The sequence below is a fragment of the Channa argus genome, chromosome 19, assembly GCF_033026475.1.
Source record: "Channa argus isolate prfri chromosome 19, Channa argus male v1.0, whole genome shotgun sequence".
NCBI lineage: Eukaryota > Metazoa > Chordata > Actinopteri > Anabantiformes > Channidae > Channa > Channa argus.
This window is the reverse complement of record NC_090215.1, coordinates 14,461,496-14,483,370: the sequence shown is the minus strand read 5'-3', so window position 1 is coordinate 14,483,370 and position 21,875 is coordinate 14,461,496. Positions and strand designations below refer to the sequence as shown.

Below are 21,875 nucleotides of genomic sequence, written 5' to 3'. Positions count from 1 at the left end.
TTTGTTTGAGGGCTCACAGTCCAAAACCATGGTCAGCTAAAACAGCTAATGTTTAGCAGAATAAAAGTACCTCTCTCTGGATTGTAAAAATGGAAACACTAGAGTACAATTACCCCTTAAATACAGTATATCCATATAAAACTAGTTGTAATTTGCCTTTCCTCATTTACTTATGTCTGAGTTTAGGGCCTGGACACTATTCATTACCATTCAGCCGTGTCCTTGGTCCACAGAGGTACTGGGATCATGCGTCGCATCTTGAGTCACAGTGGTCGATCCTTCTCTGGATCTGACGTCATGTGGTGGTTTGCTTAGCACACAGAAACGCTTTACCCTGAATTTTTAAGATTCACAGACCGAGTGCTTTTCTTGTTCTGAGGGAGCACTGCACCCAAGTGGTTATGAGAAGAATGTGCACCGGTGTGTAGCAAGAGTCTCCAGGCTTTTGAATCGGAGTCGAGGACAAAATCTGCAACAGATACAGTAAAGGCCCAAAAAACACCATTTTGATCATTTTATGTTTTTAATTCTATTTCACAAACAATCTCTAAACTATCTCCTTTTGTTGATTAGAAATAAATTGTTAAATGATAATATTTTGTGAATGAACTAATAATTTTTTTAAATCCTTTTTATGTTGACACCACAATGTTCCCTAATATAACAAAGAGCTGTGAGCTGCCTATTAAAATCTCAATAGCTTGGTGGAAAATGAGGATTAACACAAGGCAATCGTGACAAGATTAAAATGCATTCAGCTGAGATCATCTCTTAATAACTTTAAAAAATATATGTATCGATGTTTCCAGGATACCAGTTGTTGTACATCTAATTACCGAGATGAAAAATGTTTACCCACAAGCACTCGATGCTTGACTCATTACACCTTTTGAGTACCTTCCTGTAATAATCATAGTGGAATATTAATAAACCTGTTTCCCAGAGCAACTATTTATAGAAGCATTTGTTTCTTAACTTAACCATAATTTCCTACAGCATCTGGATTTTTTAATTAATCTGACAAAACAAATATAATTAATATAAACAAAAAATCCACATCCAGTAAGTTTCAAACCTTGCTTTTACAGTAATTCCTCAGTAATTACTATATATAATAAAAGAGAACATGTTTCTGTTTGCTCAGATGGGAACAAGTAAACAGGCCCTTGCTTCAATCCACACATTTTAATATGTTTTATTCGGAAAGGAGCCTGAGCAAATGTGCGACATTGTTATCATACCAAACAAGTCAGGAGAAGACCATAGGACTCATTCTAATTTTAGCACTGTCAGCTTTTTATAGCAGCCACTCCGTTGACAAACGTTGTTTAAAGAGTTTTATTGCAGTTACAGTCTCATGACTCAAGTGTTACTTACCCTTTACCGCTCTTTTATAGTGTTGACAGAACGTTTCTTTTGAAAATCTAATTTTTAAGGTGAATCTTTGTTTGTGTGTATACGTGACTCATGATGTGGGGACAAATCTGTTTACGCTTTGTAGGACAATACGCAAGTCCCCATAATGTTAATTAATAATTTGTGTTGGGCTACAGAGGCTGTAATTAGGGGTTCGGGTCAGTCTCTGGGAAATTAATGAAAGTGAGGAAACGTCTGTGTGTTTTAGTGCCTGAAAACATTTAGATCGCTGTGAAGGATATTTACTGTTAGATAACTGAACTACTATTTAAAACCATCTTATACTTAATAGGTCACATGTTGAACAGGTAAGTAACAGGTGAGGACTGTTGCTCAAATAATTAACATAATTAATTATTAATAATTTGCCAACATGGACAGGTGCATAGTTTTAGCTTTAACATGTTGACAGCATGGACAGGGAAGTCGCTTTAGTAAGTGGACAGTGCGGGGTCAGGTATCTTCTCTGCACATCAACCACAACATTACCTATGATGTTCTTATGAATATCATGGTGCACAATTAATTTTGTGGATGGTTGCTGTAAATCTCAGATCTTGATGGTATTCAAAAATCTGCAGAACTCAGAACTCTTCCGCACCTGCCTTAGCACTTAAATTGAATTTCTTTCTACTCTTTCTTGCACGTCCATCTCATGAAACCGAGACACTTAGCACTTTTCTTCGTGCTCTTTGACATAGATTATTTCTTGCCTTGCACCTCGCTTGTTAGTCACTTTGGATAAAAGTGTCTGCCACATGACTAAATTTAAATGTATTGCAAGTATGCTTGTAGGAGTCACTGGTGTTCATAGGGTGCAAGCCCATCAATGCAAAAGCTGACAGCAAGACAACAAAAGCTAAATCAATGTTGCTGGCTTATATACCGTCACTAATTGCAGGTGAAGAGCTGTAAGTGAGTGAGTGGGTGGAGTGAGGCGGGGCAAGTTGTACCGGAGGGAAATGAAGGACAAAGGAAAGGGCTGGGTGGGAGACCAGGCATGCGAAAATGAGGGGAATGGGAAAGAATGTGACCAGGCAGGGGAAAAATAGGCACGGGGGAAGAGACAGAGGACAGAACTGTCACGTAAGGACAGGATATATTTTTAAAGGTAGTTTAAACATATTTTAAATTAGGGCGGGTACAATGACATGTAACATGTACAAATATACAGTACTTCTGACCTGCAGTATTATATATCCGTGTTCATTTACAATGAATGCTAATTAAAGAAAGTCCAGACTATAAATGAAAGAATTTGGCTTCAATAACGCTGAAAATGTAATTACCAAAATCGTAAAAACAAAAAAATGAATTAATAATAATAATAATTGAAATGTTTTCAATATCTGCTCTATTGAACAACATAATTAGTACATTTAGTACAAGTACACATTTGAGACAGTTATACTTTGGTATTTGGTATTTTGTTTAAATACTGCTAATTTTGCTACTGTTTATTTAATGTATGCTATTAATTTATTATTTTAAAATTGTCCTCTTTAACTATACTTCAATAAGCTAAACATAAAAATACACAACAAAACTATACATTCATATGCATATATTCTAATGGTTTAATGTAGAGTCTTTTTTATGCATTCAGCTGAACAGTACGTTTATTTGTTTAACTATTGGTAGACATTTTCCTGATTACCCTTAATATTTCCAACGCATTGCTTTACTTGTAATGGAGCAGTAAAGCACCTGAGTACAGACACACCTTGAAAATAAGCGATTTCTGAGAGCTGCACCATCAGTCCGGGACCCAGCAGAGGGCGTCAGACTTCTACATACTGGTGATTGAAAACCATTTGAGTCCTGCTTTTTGGAGATAAAACCATCCTCCACCCGCCGCTCCGCTTTCCTTATGCTTTCACATTACGCTCGTCTCGTTGCTGGGTCCTTATTGATCCGGTTCTCCTCCAGCGATCGTCTCCCTGCTGTCCTCAGATCAGCTGTGCAGGACGGATCTGTGTCAGTATCTCCGGCTGTGTGGCTCCAGTCCCGCAGGCAGGGTCGGCCATGTTGTTGTGCGGGGGTTGATGCAAGTTTAGTAGTAGGAAGTAGCGGGTATAAAGAGCTGGGATACTTTAGCATCTCACTTTTCTAAAATCGGTGCCATGCTCTTGCTGGATGTCCCCTCTCTGACCTGTCCGCTCTGATGACAATGACTGTCTCCTGCAGCTCCGCCATCCGGAAACGCTGTGACACTTGAGCCCCTTTGATTTAACTTCAGCACTAAACCACAGTTGCTCTGCTGGATGGATGGAGTAAGGATGAAGGCGGCTCGATCACGGTTGGAATAACTTGGATTTCTTTCCCCCCTCAGGGATCTGATTTAAGGGGAAGGGGGAAAAAAAGGGCGAAAACACCCCAGAAGGACGCGGATTTGTAAAGGTAAGGGCGCACATTAAACAGGTCTTTGTCAGAACAGCTTGATCAGATACGGACGGGCCGAAACGCAGCAGCTGTTCGCCCGTCCGACCTGTCATTAACAAAGGAATTAAGCTTTTTATCAGACTAACGCATAGCTGCCGGTAGAGTGGCATTTTCCTTGTGAAGCAAAAGATACATTTATATAGATACAATTATCAATGCGTCTATAGCCTGGCCGAAAAGTCCCAGTGGAACCAGATTGCAGATAGATACTTTAAAGTAGGACATGGCCATATTACCGCCGAGGACAGCGGTGGTAATATGTTCAATAGCTCATTTTCGATTGTTTGATTATCATAAACCTAAATCTTCACTTGACTCGTGTTTCCATGTTAAAACCTTAAGTGTGTGGTTACCATTTTTTTTTCAACCTTTTTTTTTTCAAGTATAAAATATACTACTTTATTATCTGCAGTACTTTGATCCCTGCTTGCCCACTGGTTTCCATTAAAATTCCAGTTGATGTACCACCTCATCATTTCAAATATCTGACCAAATCTCTGACTCATGCTGATTCAGGTTAGTGTGAGGTCAGGATCAAGCTGAGAAGGAGGTCCCACCAGCCCTTTTGGTGATGCTGTCATTTGGTCTGGATTCAAACAGCTGAATCACAGTTTCTCTCCGTTTCTCAGTTTGTGCAGCTGCTTCATTTTTTTACTTACTGTCTACTTTTCAGCATCGACTTTGAGGACAGAGACTGGGTAGTTGTCCTCACAATCCTGCTCAAAGTAAACTCACTGTCCTTCTGAGCAGCTCTGTACTTTTGCACAACTGTGCCTGAATCCTTCCTGGTCTGAACCCATATAAGGGCAGGTAAGCCTGAAGTGGAGGAAGTTAAAGGGGAATACCAAGATTTCTAAGATCTATATAAGTAAGAAATAAAATTCCCATGCAGATGGTAAATGGACGTGACTTCTGTAAATCCGAATGATTCGTGTATTGTGTCATGGACATTCAAGTGCCCAGCCCTCACAGGACAGCACAAAATATAGGCTGCAGCATTGAAATATTTCTCAGACATGAACCTTTATTACATTAAAAACTGAGCTTTGTCTCCTCATGAAATAAAATCAGCCATTCACAAAGCTCACATTTCGAATAGGGTGTAACCTGTTGTAATGACCTATTTACCATCTAATTCAACATAAACATAACAAATTGCAGATCACTTGTGAGACTTTTGAGAATTTCCTGTTATTTACTAGCACAAGCTCACAAGTTTTACTGTCACACACATGGAGGTCACCTCTATGTGGAGAATGTGTTCAAAGGATTGTAGTATAAATACTTTGTTACTGGCGAATGAGTATGTAAACCACGAAGGCATCAGGACACTTTCTAACATTATTGAAAAGCAGAAGTCAGGGGATGATACAACAACATTTCCTAATCATCAAATATCTCATAGTACTTTAAATTCATCATTAAGAAATGGGATGTGGCACATGTATCTGCCTAGAGCAGCCATCCTCAAAACGGAATGACTCCTGTGTAGGACTCGCAAGCTTTTGCCGCTGTAATAGAAGGACTGTAGCGTACATGCAAATACTCTTGGCTGGGTTATAGGTACCACATGTAACATGTGGCGTGATGGTGTGATTACAGAGGGATGGTGGAAACACAGTGTTTCAAAAGCACATTGACAAATAATCTGCATTTAATATTAACCATTAGCATAATGGCCATTACCCACATGCTGTACCAATTAGGTAAATTAGAGATTTGACTTGACTCTGCGTTACAGAGGCATTAGATTTGTAAGAAGAAGCAGATTTGTCATCATTCTGAATGTAGGAATGTTTGGCTAATGTTCAGTGCAGCTGATGAAACTTCGCTAGATCTTGCATTTACCTTTGCAAACTATGACTTTTCGCAAGGCGAGGAACCTCCAGCTCATCCAGCAGTGGCCATGAAAACTGTGTCGAGCAAGCCGCTCTAACCTGCTACAAATCGTGGGTCAGTATGTATAATGCAATACCGGGAAAAACACAAGTGAAACCTATTAAGCAAATGGGTTTACTTGTGAGCAGCATGTGAGGAAGGTAGAGCCCCAAATCTGTGAGTGCTCTTTCTGTGCTTTTATTGTAAAACATGTTTTATGATCAAATATGTTCAGTCAGCACAGGAGAGTGGGTTTGGTTTTCTTACAGTTCAGAACTGGATATTTGAAAAGATTTCGACACAGAAGACTGTCATACATGCTATCACATGGGTTTTACAATTACTCTATTAGATGCTAACACTTCAAACGTTCCCAAAATAAGTCTCACTTACCCTCAGGTGCCAGAATTCAGGTATTCCTACGAGACTAGTTATTCTAGAAAATGTGTGTGATGTCTGGCAGCACAATAGCCAATGTGAACATAGCGGGGGGGAAAAAGGTGCTCAGTGAGGATTTGAGTAGAGATATTTACAATTGATTAAGTAAAATAGGTTGAAATATTATTAACTTGAATATCCCGGTTTTTCTTATGCTTATAAAAACGAACTGCATTCTCTTCCCAGAAAAAGCTTCAGGCTATATATTTCTTAAATTTCTCAAACTCCTTAACAAGTCTTTTCTTGCCCTCAAGCCCCAAATTCAGTTCACTTTGAGCCTTTTTGCTACAGAGCTTTAAACTCACTGCAGAGGAAACATCATTATGAGCCATTTCCCTGGTGTTTCTCTTAACTCTCTAGCTTTACATCCACATCCAGAACCAGTTTTAACCCACTGGCATCAGAGGAATGTGGTGGATGGTGGCAGGCGGCATCTGTTGCAGGTCTGAAGGCCAGTTAAGCTCCAGAGACCCTCCCTGTCTGCAGCCACAGCATCAGCTGCTAACTGCTGTCCAACGAGACGCTGGGTAAAGTTTCACTCAGACCGCTGGCTGATGGATGGAGGAAGTCCACTATCATGCCGTGTCTCAGTGAGGCTGTCTGACTTCCAGCCAGCCAAATGTCAACTTCATTAGAGTGTGAATAATTTAAACCATAGGAGAGAAGGAGCCTGTCTGATGCAGTGAGATGCCAAAAAGACCAATTCAACTTATTGGTTCGGTCAGTTTGTTATGTATGCTGTGCATTGTGTTTTTTAAATCTTTTAAACATCTTGTATGTTAAAGAAGGGTTATGAACACTTTCAGCGAATTTGTGAGTTGTGAATATAAGTTTATTTCAGTTATTTCATGTATATTCACTAATACATCTTTTACTACAATTTCCCCTTTATTCCATTAAAACAATACACTTCTCCAAATAGACACTGAAGCCTTTCACAAGGGCAAGTTATTAATCTGTAGGGTTTGTAGGGCCTGGTTAAAATGTGTGTGTTTTCCAAGTTTTCTAATTATCCAAAAATCACTTGGTACACTTGGATTGGGGATGTTTTGGCCGCATCACATGGCTCTGTGGATGGTGGAGCCTGTTTGTCACTTGGTTCTGCTGTTTGTTTGCTTGCAGAGTGAAACATCTCAACAACTATTTGAAGCATTGGCACAGATTTTGTACAGACTTTTGTGGCTCCCAGAGGACGAAGCCACATTACTTTGCCGATTCCTTGACCTTTCTTGTAGCCCTACAATGAAGTTGACATTTGAGGTTTTGAGTAAAATGTTTTGATGAGTATTTTCTGCATTACCATGAAATGTGTTCATTCTTGTTCCCTTCATCACCAAAGATTTTCATCAGCTGTAACTTTGCATTGAGTTATCTTTTGGACATTTTAACATACAAGCGAGGTGAACATAGTAAACCTTGTTGATGCCATGAGCATTTTAGCTTGAACCACTGCTGTTCCATGCAATCTGAAAGAGTCACTAGCTACAGAGTCATTGATTGATCTGTTGTTAATTAAATGCAGATGAACCTTTCAAAAAGTAGGTTTCGTTCAAAATACCATTCAAACAGCCAAATGCTTAAAGTTTAAAATGATTCAAGCCAAAGAATCTTGCTAAATCTTGACATTTTAGAAGTTCAAAACAGAGGATTTTAGTAAGTCACAGTTCACAATCAAAGTTGTTGATAAATTCTCAGTCAATAAACAAATCGATTAATCAAGAAGACAGATTTATGAAAATATAACAAAACTGTAATTATTTTCTAGATTCTGACCACTAAATAACATCATCAAATACAGCAAATCCACCTTTTGAGCTTATGTATCTAAACTTTACCTCTTGGTAAGAAGACCACAGGTTTGAGTTATCACTGTAACAGAAAAATATGGAAAGTTTTAGATTTACAGATGAGTGAGAGGGTTTGAACAGACTGTTTTTCTCCCACTGCTTATGTAGTAGCTGATCCACTGTCGTCTGCTTTTGGTTCAGCATACACAGCTCCTCCCAAGCCTCTGTTAAATAGTTTATATTGGTATGCGCTGGGTAAAATCAGCATTTGGAGTCGGCATACATTAACAGGAAAACCAACCAAAGGCACTAAAGCTTGCAGATGTGAGAGCATGAAAAATAAGTTCAAGAAACTACTGGAAAAAGGAAAAAGACAAACCTCAGATATTTCTGGAGTGTTTGATCTGCTCAGACGTCAATAAATACATGTATTCCTTATGTTTTGCCTGTATTGTCTCTGCTGGAAGCTTGGATCAAGCATAGGGTAACAGCAAGCAGGTTGTAAAAAAAACAAACGTATTTATTAGGAATCACAAGTAGACCTGCAAAAAATAATCAATTATTAAATTAGTTAGTTGGCAATTCATTTTCAACTGAATAATTGATAATGTACTGATTTATTAACTTTTAGTGAAGGTGCAAAAAACATTCCCACATTCTCAGAAGTGGCAATTTGATGCCTTTCAATGTCAGGGATGATGGTAAACAGAATATGTTTGGATTTTGGACAAAATAAGACATTCGAAGAAGTAACCTTGGGCTGGTTGCAATTCCGAAAGACATTTGTAACTATTTTCTGGCATTTTATCAACAAAACAATCTGTTAATTGAAAAAAAAAAATACAATAACTGCTTATTGAAGCCCTAGTCTAAAGACTTTCTAGAACTCCCATAAAAACATAAATATTCCTTTTGTACTTTGAAGATTGAAAAGCATGGTTGTTACTTTCAAAGGATGCCTAAGGTCCTCTGTGTTAGTTTTTCCTCCTTTTACCTACAAAGTGGAACAGTTATCTTTCTACCAGGTGCCAGGAAGCATCTGCCCTGCTGAGGCATCCTCAAACAAGACTCTGAGCAATACGACCTTTCCTGGAATATTAGATCAGCATCTTGTCTAGTCTGTAGCATTAGAGCTGAAGTATTTGAACAACAGATAAACACTGTTTACAGTAGTAGTCTTTAGGTTTCTGTTGTCCCACTAAAGAAAAGCATCGTGAATGCACTGAACAAGTGTTGCACGAACTAGCAAAAAGTATACACCTCATTGTTTTTAAGATTTCACAATAAAGTTGATGGAAGAATGATTTTTTTTTTTTTTTTTTTGCCTCCAGCGATTCATTTCAAACAGTCTGTGCCAAATCAAAAAGCTGTGATTGAAGCTGAAAGAAGTCATGTTTACTCTCTTCTCATTTTCTGTCTCTATCTGTAGTGGCAAGACAATGACACCACATGGCATCTGTACAGAGTTTGGTGTGTGTGTGTGTGTGTGATGGCATGTAAACATCTTTGTTGTAAACGTCACCTTCCTTCCTCAGTGGGTCTTTGTGGCTCTAACTGTGAGTCCTCATGTTTGCACGTGATGAGCTGTTGTAGGTCATGGTATCTTCCTGGGGGCAGTGGATGGAGTGTTGTCAGAAATTAGAATAAGTTTCTATAAATAGCAGAAAGACAGATTTTCCTTGTGGATCCATGGTTCTGCTTGATTTCAAGCCACATGAATGGAAAAGTCATTGAAACAGTTTGACATTTTAGACGCACTACACCAACGTTTTTTGTGTGTGTGTTTGTTTTTTTACAGCTGCCTGCTCTTTATGCCTCTAAATGCCACATGCGATGCATTATTTGTAATTCATCATTTTTCAGGTTTATTGCATTTTCACTGTGGTGCTGTGGTCCGTACACAAAGCCCATAGTACTGTCGTGTGATGACCGGCTGATGGGGTTTGTGGTGCTGACTGAGATTCTGGGCAACGCCGGTCTGCATCGTATCACCACAGCCAAGAGACCGTAAAAGCTGTTTGATAGAGACCCCACCTCATCTCTGAAAGTCTGATCACTGTATGTGTGAAGTGAAGGTGAAAAATCTAGATCACTACAGGTCAGAATGAGTCAGGGGTGAGCAGTGTTTTAGCCCCAGGCCCTGGTGGTCGTCACTCTGTATTTATTTTTATTTTTAATTTTTTTAGGATAAATCTGCCATAATCAAAATCTTCCTAATAGTTCATCCTGGTAGAGCTGCACTGTCTGCCTTGGTGTTCCACTCGCACCCAAGCTGCAGTGTTTCTGCTCCTCTCTTCAAATACAGGGGCTGTAAATCATTGTCTTTATATCTCCACCGCCACTAATCATTATTTCATCAATGTTTTTCCTTTGCTGGGCCATGCTCTGCTCTTCAATCATGAGACACAGATGTGATTGATAGATACACATGGAAAATATTTTGTCATGAGTAATACACATTTATCACAATTTCATTGGCTCATTTTATTTCAAGGACTTATTTTATTCCATAAGACTGTTGTTTTAGTTCAGGGCTTTGTTTTTACTGTCAGTAGTTAAGTTTAATGGAACAAGTGTGTTCATACACACTATAATATAATAATATAAACTATAATAGAATAATATTTTCTTTAGATATTCTCCGCAGCAAGGCTAATGACTATGCTAGGCTATAGTTAGCCTTTGCTGCGGGCATGTTGACACTCACGGTGATGATGCAAACATGTGGCCGATCACCAGATGTTTTCCACATTTACCATCTTAGATGTGTTAACACTAAACACAAAGTACAGCTGATTATAGTGCTTGATGAAATGTTGAGGGAACTTTAATATCTGAACCAAAAGTACATGCAGTGTGTTGCATATATAAATGCCCATATTTGTCAGCAATGGGCTTGATTTCTCTTTAGAAGGCCCCATTTTTAAGAAAGCTCAGTATTTGTGCATTTGTATTTTTTAACGCGTGATGTCACATTTATGAAACGGCTGTCTCATTTTTGGAAGGGGAAAAATATCTTCCGTTTAAAGTGCAAATACTCCCTAGGAGTCTTTCCAGTGTTTTATAGTGTGGTAAGTTCACTGCTGACCCAGCAAGCCAGATTCTCTGTCTGATGATGCAATGCAAGCCCACCATCATTGACCAAACCCTCTGTTTTCCACTGGTTTAGTGTCTGTGTTAAAGGAAATGTTGGCTCTCAAAATGAAAGTGTTTTTTTACATTTTTTTTTTTATTCCCTATTCCAACAATCCAACCTATTGGCTCTAGATCTAACACCTGAAAGCCAATTTATTGGCGAGTACCTTGAAGTGATTTCTATTTTAAAGAAATAGTTTCTTTACTCCTCCAGTGACTCATTACTCATAAAACGCTTGTGTGGAGAGTGACCAGTGTAGAGCACAAACTGTAACCTGCAATTTAACCGGTTGTGCAGATTCGTTGAGCAAAGTGTTCTGAATCTTTGGAAGGTTTCTGTGGTTTGTCCCCATTTTTGTTGATTTTCTTGGCAGTTCAGCTGGAGAACTCAATGAACTCTTGATTACACCCCTCATTCTCTGATGAGGAGAAATCCCTCCCACCTCGCAAAATCACGGCTGCTGTTCCAAAGTCAGTGAAAGATGCACGACTGCACCAGCAGATTCTCTTCTCTTTAAGTGATGTGTGATTGACTGTAATTCAGTGAACTGCCGCCCTTGTCACTCCTGTCACCAGCTGTGTCACAATGCTGCTCAGTAGCACCAGGTTTGTTAAGACTGCTTTCATAATCCACGTCTTTTCTTCACAGAATAAAAGTCTTGATTTCGCCTCAATCCTCTGTTTTACTTGTCTTGCAATGTTTCAGCGCCAATTAACTCCTCGAGCAGCCGTTGTTCTTGGCGAATGAAACTGGTCTGATCTCCCGGCGCTCAGACTTCTTTATGAGCGCGTCTGATTGTCTCCACATTTTGTGGGTCTTCACCTCACAAAAGAATGCCTCAGTGGGACTCCAGGCCAAATTGTTTTAAAGGAAGGAATGACAACCACGCACATGGAGACAAACCAATGTTTTAAATCTTCGTCAGGCTGAGGCATGAACGGATTATGAGTCGGGAGCCCTGGCCACAGATGTGTAAAAGGGCCCGAGCTGCTTTGACAAAAAATACTGTAGCAAAACACCAAGGCACAAATGATGGGTCTGTTATTTGTAGTCAGAACTTACAACTTGCTGGCCAACAAGAACTTTAAAAGTAGGAGCAACAAACACAAGTTGTTAAAAAGCAACTCAGATACATTTGTGGTTCTTTTACATGTCTTGTTTTTTTTTTGTTTTTTGTTTTTTTTGTCCTTTTGCTTTAATTTTGAATCTCTTTGTTGTTGTGTTTTTACTTATTTATGGCCCTTTTCCAGTTCTTTGCAGTTTTTTTCATCTACTTGTTTCATTTTGCATCTTTTTTTTTTACATCAGTTGTATTCTTTTTTTGATCTGTTTGTAGTTGTTTTGTGTCTCTTTGTATTTGCTTCGCATCACATGATTTCCAATTAGGAAATAAATCACTTCACTTCATAAAGAGGGCCCTGGAACTGTGCCCAGTTGGCTCATTTACCATAGTATTCACTAAGGGCCTTTTAAAAGGCCGGTTTGAACTGCAACAATGTGTACAGGGCCAGGGTAAGAGGGGCGACTTTGGCTGGCACTGGCCACCTCTAAAATCTGATTGGACATCCCAGTGACAGGGTGGTAGGTACCTGCTGTAGAACTTTCAGCAGAAGGAGAATTGAACAAATCCCAAACTGAAATAAATCACTATTATCATAAATAAACAGATACAATTAAAAAAAAAAAAACTTTGTAAACACTGTTTTAGCCTGTGAAACTAAATTTTATTATCACCAAAAACCAAACCTTTTAAATCCTTTTCCAAATGTGCCACCCTGTTTTTGAGCACATGAACCCAGTCTGGCCACTTCAATAAGAAATCTCTGCATCTGCCGCTTCTTTACTTGTTTTTTTACCACAATACTAAATAAAATCACCTAGTTATCCTTCAATTTTGCACTTGATAAACCTTGAAGCTTGCATGCACTGCAAGCCCATACTGGACTGAGCTATTCAAAGACGATTTAATATTTATCCATATGTCCCAGTTACCACATGGCTTATGGTGTTAGCAGATGCAATAACAACAAAATGGCTCACATAATTATGTCAGGTTAATGAAATTTCATTCTGTTACACAATCATCCAGTACCTGCAGCTGGTAATGATGAACTTCCTTAACCCTTCACTATGTATCAAAAATGTGAGTGTTGACTTGAATGCACAGTGTGAATGTTCTACAATCTGCACACGTTTAACTGTAGCTTTGTGGCATGTCTCTCCGGGCAGAGCAAGAGGATGGGCTGCATCAAGAGCAAAGAGGGCAAGGGTCCTATGATGAAGTTTCAGTCTGATAATTCTCCACCATCTGACACCAGCACCATGGCCACCATAACACACGTTGGCCACTATGGACCTGAACCCACCCAGCTTCAACAGAATCAAGTTCATCCAACTTCATCTGGCTCTGGAGCTGCAAATTTCAACCACTCTCTCACACCGTTTGGTGGCTCCTCGACTGCCATGACCCCCTTTGGAGGGACATCATCCTCCTTTTCTGGCCCTGTGTCTAACTCATTCTCTGGTGCTGTTTCAAGTGAGTAACTTTTTATTGCATGTCATCACTAGACAGGAAAAATGGAGCATTTGAACCTTTAGTATTAAAGGAACATAGCAGCATTTCTGCAAAGCCCATTAGCTTTAGTGCTGACTGTGCATTCTAAAGACTTGGTTGGCTGCAGATGTTTAAGGGTTTTTGCATTTGGTTAACCACTTTAGTCTAGACTAAAATATCTACAACTACTCACTGCAACCATTTGTTACATAACTTAAGCAAGTTTTGTGAGCCTATATCTGATTTTAAGGGTTTGGCCAAATAAGACGTGTTTTTCAGTGACTGAACACGTTGTTACCAGTAAAATAAAATATTTCTTTCAGTTACAGGAAATAAAGAGACTAAAAGATGCAAACATACTTAACGCTGAGCCTAATTTAGTTAGAACCTGCTGATGCCCCATTGTTGTTTTAGCCTGCTTTTCCTTGTTAGCTTTAACAAAGGATCTTCCTTTAAACTGTGATCACTCAGGCAGACGAGATTCAAACCTGCTGTTTAGGTGAGATTTAGGTTGTAATCCTCCTGTTGGATTATCTGAGGGCGTGAAGGTGGCTCTGCTGGGGGTGTTTGCTTTCTGCTGGAGATAATGAGATTAGTGTTGACTACAGTGTTGTCAGTGGTGGGTATATGAATGTCATCTGTTGCAGAGAGTGGCTTCACAGTAGGCGAAATTGGAATAGGATGGAAAGATGGTATAAGATGGTCGCTATAACTGGCAGAAATATGGCTTGTAATGTTTTAACTTGAGCCTATGTCGGTAATTTGCCCTATGGGATAAGTAGTAGACTATGGCCGTTACAGAGATTATCCTATTAAAATGTGTTTTATATAATTACTTTACCTTGGCTTGTGTCTAAGTGTTTGTAGAGTCCAGTTACAGTTGTGTTCCATGCAGAGCAAGCAAAACTACAAACCAAACAAAATTAATACAAAATCAATAGAGTACGGCCTTTTAGATCTTAGTGAAACAGATTTGTCTTCTTAAATTTTCCTTTAAAATGGTCACATGCACAAACAGACCTGCTCTTATGAGAGGGAGCACACACCATGTTCTGTACCTGTATCATTGTCTAATATTGACTGCACAGTGTTTTATTCATTTGTGGCTGGTTTTTTATTGTATTTCTAGGTGGTGTTACATTTTTTGTGGCCTTGTATGACTATGAAGCCAGAACATCAGACGATCTCACGTTCAAAAAGGGGGATCGCTTCCAGATCATCAACAACACGTATGTTATTTTCTTTTTTTCCTCACGGGTAGCTCAGTGATGATGGGGCTCACTTGTCTCTAGCAGTAACGTTCAGCTGCACCTGTTCAGCGTGTATCTGCCTTCATGAATGAGTTAGATTACTACTTGTTCACTGATGCTGCACAGCACTGTGGATGTTTGCTTTGGCAGGGATGCCGCCGGAGGTTATAGCATTGTTATGTAAAACAGATTAGCCTCGTTGAATCCCATAATGACAGGGGCATTTAGGCTTTAACACATTCAAAAAACTATTGGTATCTTTTAATCAGCTCTGACAGTCTTAGTAGTTACCTCTTCAAGTCCTATAAAGTGTGGATAATTTTATATATCACTGACCTCTAAATTATTAACTATTAACCATTTTTTCTCCTCAGGATCAATCACGCTATGATATTTGAGCTCCAGTACTTGTTTGACTCTTTAATGAACAAATCTTACATTTCATTTCTACTGCAGAGAAGGAGACTGGTGGGAGGCTCACTGCATCAACACGGGGAAGAAAGGCTACATCCCAAGCAATTATGTGGCCCCTGCTGACTCCATCCAGGCTGAAGAGTAAGGCATTGTATTTTTATAACCTCATTAATCCATCTACAACAACTGCATCAGGAAACCAACATGATCTCATCTACTGTGGTTTGCATTATAGCACAAAGTCCAGAATTAAAAGCTTCTCAAATTAGATACAGCTTCATTTTTGGATTTTTAAGTCCCCAGTTACCTTTTTCTTCATATGGTTTTTGTAGGTGGTACTTTGGTAAAATGGGACGCAAAGACGCTGAGAGGTTGCTGCTAAATACGGGGAACAATCGAGGAACTTTCCTGGTGCGAGAAAGTGAAACTACTAAAGGTGATGACCACTTCCTAATAAATGGTCAATGCTAAGTTGCTATCAGATGGTGCACATCATGGTTTGTATGGACATGCAACATCTGCAATACAATTACTGTACTGTGCACTTTCAGATATTGAGACGGGGATGAGGATTGAACTTGTGACTGAGTTTTTACTAAGATCACAGATGGTTTACTGTATGGAGAACAAGTTGTTCTAGTACGGGCCAAAACACATGTTTATAGTCAAATATATGCTGTAATATGTGCTGTTAGAGCTCAGTACCCAATTGTAGTGGCTGTTTTTTCATGCCACCAGCTTTCAAGGCCTCTTGGTAATCTCATTTTGACATGTTTCTGAAGAGATTTTAGCAGATGCACTCACAAGTCCAGAGCTGGGGATAGCACTTTATTAGAAGATGGCCAGGCATTTCTTCCAAATTCACAACAACAAGAGTTTGATGGATCAATTGCACATTTACACATAAGCTTTTGACCATATATTGTCTATTATTTCTAGGACTTTCGGCTATGGCAGAAATGGAAAAAATTTATTCACTGAACTTTATAATAACACTTATTATTATTATTATTATTATTATTATTATTATTATTATTATTATAGATTGTTCAAAATATACACTGACTTCTGCAAGAACAAACCATGCACCAAATACCAATATGATCCTAAATAACTTTCACACCAATATATATTTATAGAACAATATTTGAAACATGCTCCATCTTTGTGAGAGATTGTTAGTGCCCACATCTATGCAAACAATCTAAGACAACATTAAAAGAAAACTGGGGATTTACATTAATACAAACACAGCTTCCACAATCACTGATAGATTTTTGTCTCTTCCAGGTGCTTATTCTCTCTCCATACGAGACTGGGACGAAGCCAAAGGAGACAATGTGAAACACTACAAGATCCGTAAGCTTGATAGTGGGGGATACTACATCACCACTCGAGTACAGTTCGACACATTACAGAAGCTTGTCAAACATTATACAGGTATGTGGTGTGCAAAGCTTCCTTACCTCTATCTCCCCGTCTTCTGTCATTCATTATTCATCAAAGTCGTTTTACCGCAAGGAATTATCCTGAAATTAAGTCCCACTCGCTGCTCTGCACCGCTGTGAAGTGTTACCAAGACAGATGAAGAGGCTTTCATTTTAATAACAAATAGTGGTGAAGTTATGATTTGATCCTCACACATTAGGTTTCGTCTGGAGGAGGGTTGAGGTTAAATCTCCGTGATCCTACTTCATTTCAGTCTGACTCTAGAGAGACTCTTGCTGTGTTTAAAAACTACTTCATCTCATTTATATTTCATCACAGTTAGTATAAGAGTGTCTAAATTCATCCGCAGCATATGAAGTGAATTGATGCATGAAACAGAATGGCAAATCCTACTCAGCTTTTAAAAGCTATATATAAACAATGTATCTAGTTAGAGCTGACACACAGGTCATGTCAAATTGTACAAGACACACACTTGTATGTGGATGTGTGTGGTTCTGTAATATAGCTTTTTAATCTGTGTCTCACTTTATAACAGAACACGCTGACGGGCTTTGCCACAGGCTGACCAATGTGTGCCCCACAGTCAAGCCTCAGACCCAGGGACTTGCTAAAGACGCCTGGGAGATTCCCCGGGAGTCCCTGCGATTGGAGCTCAAATTAGGCCAGGGCTGCTTTGGAGAGGTTTGGATGGGTAAGACACACAGGAACATGTCTTAAATATGCCTTGTGGCATCAAAGATGTGTTTATGATTCACTGGCATGGCATTGGATGGGGAAATGCAACCCAGACTTACGTTGGAAATGCAGGCATCATCCACATAAATTAAAAACATAAATGCTGCAAAGCCTATATTTATTGAATTTATTTTAGTGCAAACTGGGGAACTGTCCACTTCCTGCAATTGCTTCCTTTGTTTGTTATGTCATCTTTATCTCCAGAGATCTTCTCACTCGGGGGCACAGCTCCAGCCAAATCTCATTTGTCCCCTTTCGAACTGCAAGCTCATATCCGTTCATCCTAGAAATATTTTTGCAGGGAGTGCATGCATGACAGCACATGTCTGAGCTATTACAAGACCTAATTAATGATTTTGTCTTGCTTCCACCTCATTAACGACACTGATTACTCCTGTGGCCTTTGGGCTTTTCTCTCTCGGTCTTTGTCTCTACAGGAACATGGAACGGCACCACTAAGGTGGCTATAAAGACGCTGAAGCCGGGAACCATGTCGCCTGAGGCCTTCCTCCAAGAGGCTCAGATTATGAAGAAGCTCAGGCATGACAAACTGGTGCCTCTGTATGCAGTGGTGTCAGAGGAGCCCATCTACATCGTCACAGAATACATGTCCAAAGGTGCGTGTACACACATGCCTGACCCTGAAAAAGCTGTAAACTGGCACATTTGATTACCGTTTAAATGGACTTTCCAAGAACCTGCAGCTTTGGAGGATTTCAACCCTGCTGTTTTCTGTTTCACCACATTTATAGGATCTATTTTTAAAGCGAAACAAAAACAACATCAAGCCTAAGCTCGTAGACCTTTTAGGCACAAAACTGATCACGCAATCTTGTTTTTCCAGGCACAACAGTGATGCACAGCGGCTGTAAATCTTATGGTCTTTTAATTAATATCCTCTACAGATTGAAAGTCCTTGAAAGTCATTTTTATTTCCCAGAAGCCTAACACTGGATTCTGTTGGAAGCTTTCATGGCTTGATCTGCAATGCAGTGTTTCTTTTTTAGTAGTTTCACGAGTAATTCGATTTATGTGTGTGTAAGTGTTAACTCCATAACATGTGCCTATATCTGTATGCACCCATGTCAAGATGCCTGCAGACTCATGATTTACTGTGTGTGCCACAGAATACGTACGGTAGATTTCCACAGTTCCTCTGTTCTTCATGCAGAATATATGTATAGGAATCATCAAGGCTTATGAGAAATATTGAGCTTTCATAAAGCAGTGCATCAGTATGCAGCTCAGGCACAGGCCCATCAGTTACACCTGCTGTGTTGTGGCTGTCCAGCATTCATGGCTTCTCACTTTTGCTGTTTTCTTAGGAAGCTTGCTTGACTTCCTCAAAGAAGGTGATGGCAAATTCTTGAATCTCGTCATGTTGGTGGACATGGCTGCAAAGGTGAGAGGAACCATTACACACCTGCATTTTATTTTTTTCACGAATGCAGTATTTGTGTCAGTGCTGTTCAGTGTAGAGCTCTATTTTAAACTTCATACTTAAATTTAAGAAAAAGTGATAGCCTCAGGTAAACACGTCTTCCTTTCTCACATTTGGCAGACTTCGCTTTTGTTCTTTCACTTTTACTCTTCTTTTTATGTCTGACGGGCTTGATGTTCAGGCTTTAAGAAGCTAAAAATTGTTTAGTGAAGCAGCCGTCAAATGTTTTGTTTGTAGATCGCGGATGGCATGGCCTTCATCGAGAGGATGAACTACATCCACAGGGACCTGCGTGCTGCCAACATCCTTGTGGGCGATAACCTGGTGTGTAAGATTGCCGACTTTGGTCTGGCCAGGTTGATAGAGGACAATGAGTACACGGCCAGGCAAGGTTAGTACACACACACACACGCACACACACACACACACACACACACACACTCAGACAGTGAATGAAGTGTAGAAATAAATAGAGCAGTGACCACACAGTTAGGATGGCTCCCTGTTGCCTGCTATCTTGGTGTATTATAATAACCGTGGAAACCAGATGCTCCTGTTTCCTCTCATTAGTTGCACCTAGTTTATTTGCTCCTTTAAAGATCCGGTTCACCCACATTGTTACCACATTTGTCACTTAATATGATTGCCATCTAAGTTGTGGTAGGTGACATTGGGTTTTATCTGCTCAGATTTTGAGATTTGTGTCTGTAACCCACAGCAGGGGACATTGTTTGCCGTCATGTGTGTAGCTGCACGGCCACTTGTTAACTAAACACACATGCAAACATTTGCTAGCAATAGACTCCCAACTTTTGATTCACACCATATAAGGTTGTAGCAAATCCTCTGAGCGTATTAAGCTGAGCAGCAATGTGTTTTATCGCTGAATAATAAATCTCTTCTGAATCTATTCTATTATTTTCAAAAGTAAGATACGATAGCTTCAAATTGAGACTATGTTGTGAAATGTATTAACCAGTTTGAAGAATTATTATTATTATGAAGCAGAATCCCCCAAACATAATTGAATCAAAAATCCAACAGGAAAAGGTTTTTTATTTTTTATTTTTATGACCTACGGTAATTGTGGGTCACTGTTGCCACTGTGTTTTCCTGGGAATTAAGCAAGACATGAACACATACGCCCTCTAGTGGGACCTCCTGACATGTCTGCTCGATTCTCCATCAAACACAGGAGCCAAATTTCCTATTAAATGGACGGCCCCAGAGGCTGCGCTGTATGGCCGCTTCACCATCAAGTCAGACGTCTGGTCCTTTGGCATCTTACTCACCGAGCTCGTGACCAAGGGCAGAGTGCCTTACCCAGGTAAGCACCAGTATGAACACGAACACACACACACCCAAAAGATGTGGATACATTGTGCAGCGTGGCATCAAGGGGACAGTGATCCACAGCCAGAGTTATTGTCTGACATTGTCTGTGCTGGCTGTTTATGTCACTGCCAGAGGTACACGGACATCAACACACACAAACACACATTTGAGATTAGATGAGACCATCTGGTGGGAAATGATCAGGAGATTGAACACCACTTTTGTTTATAACCATCTGCCCGACCAAATTTGCCCTGGGGAGCAGTGCCTGCAGAGTCCTGCACTACCTTCACACTGCTCCACTTCCAAATGCTTCATAGATTAGTGCTTCAACAGTATATTTGGGCAAATATAACTATTTACATTCTTGCTGGGGTTTACATGAGAGCATTGATACCATGCTTGACATGAATATAAATTAGCTAGCAGCCCATTAGCTTTGATTGGGGAAACTAGGGTCAAATACTGACATGGGGACAAAAGTCTGCCAACCTCCACCTCCAAAGCTCACGGATTTTCACATCGTATCATTTGCCTAATGCAAACAAAACCTGAGAGTAAAATGTAGTTGTAGTTGTAGGTTGTCGTTACAGTATGTGTAGCTTTGTATTTAGTGTCCAGAACAGAAAGTCCTGCTCTGTGTTAAAAGTAATTTATCAGGCAAAACACCCAAACACTTGGGGCCTCTCAAATCTGACCGTATTCTCTTTTCTCTGTTTTATTTCATTGTAAAGTGAATAGTCTTAGATTTGAACCGTTCCAAGAAAATCTTTAATTTCGAATAATTTGCCTCGTGCTCCAAGAAATAGTTTGTCAGGACCATTTTTCACTAATTTATTAACTTTTTCCAACCCAAAGACCTAATTGATACACTGGAATAATAACAAAGATAAATCAGTAAAAAAAGTTGTTGGTTAAATCCCTAAACTGACATTTTGCACAAAGGCTTTATAACAATGAGCAGTTAGAGCCCTTTCAGCATGATTGTAGTCGTACACAATGAAAAATATTCTCAAGAGCCTTTTGAAATTTCCTTCCCTTAGCACTATTAGCCATCTCTGTCATATGTGCTGTCTCCTCCTCAGGTATGGTCAACAGGGAGGTGTTGGAGCAGGTGGAGCGGGGCTACCGCATGCCTTGCCCCCAGGGCTGCCCCGAGTCCCTGCACGAGATGATGAAGGTCTGCTGGAAGAAGGAACCTGATGAGAGGCCCACTTTCGAGTATCTCCAATCTTTCCTGGAGGACTACTTCACCGCCACAGAGCCACAGTATCAACCTGGAGAAAACCTATAGCCTGCCTGGACTCATTTGAAGACAGAGAGGACGAGAGCCGAATTTCCTGAGTTTGTAAAATGCTGTCACAAAAACCACTATTTGCTCTAGTTCTTTGGTTCTTCTTCCAGTGTTGTATTTTTCCCATTTTCTCTTTTCATTAAGGTACAACACGAGTTTTATCTGTGTGAATTTTGGACTGTGAGAACAAATGTACAGGACAGTGGCTACATGTATTGCAGCTCATGAACACAGTTCAACATGTGACACAAGATTTAAAACTGCAAAAAAACATATTATCGAGAGCTGCAGGTCTCCATCGTT

General features: G+C 39.7%; 1 protein-coding gene across 1 annotated transcript; it reads left to right on the top strand.

Annotated features, from left to right (window-relative positions):
- The first annotated feature begins 3,221 nt into the window (after positions 1 to 3,221).
- Positions 3,222 to 21,854, top strand: LOC137104664 (tyrosine-protein kinase yes-like). Its single transcript, XM_067486214.1, has 12 exons — positions 3,222 to 3,816; positions 13,327 to 13,633; positions 14,781 to 14,880; positions 15,358 to 15,456; positions 15,648 to 15,751; positions 16,606 to 16,755; positions 17,303 to 17,458; positions 17,940 to 18,119; positions 18,828 to 18,904; positions 19,181 to 19,334; positions 20,139 to 20,270; positions 21,364 to 21,854. The coding sequence occupies exons 2-12, from the start codon at positions 13,336 to 13,338 to the stop codon at positions 21,570 to 21,572; spliced, it is 1,659 nt and encodes a 552-aa protein (XP_067342315.1). The 5' UTR covers positions 3,222 to 3,816; positions 13,327 to 13,335; the 3' UTR covers positions 21,573 to 21,854.
- Positions 21,855 to 21,875: the final 21 nt, after the last annotated feature.

What these genes read in the sequence shown, in the direction of transcription:
- LOC137104664 (XM_067486214.1), top strand. Translation starts at nt 13,336, where the DNA reads ATGGGCTGCATCAAGAGCAAAGAGGGCAAGGGTCCTATGATGAAGTTT. An exon ending in CTTTGGAGAGGTTTGGATGG is followed by an intron (nt 17,459 to 17,939) that starts GTAAGACACACA and finishes TTGTCTCTACAG; the next exon opens with GAACATGGAACGGCACCACT. An exon ending in GGGCAGAGTGCCTTACCCAG is followed by an intron (nt 20,271 to 21,363) that starts GTAAGCACCAGT and finishes TCTCCTCCTCAG; the next exon opens with GTATGGTCAACAGGGAGGTG.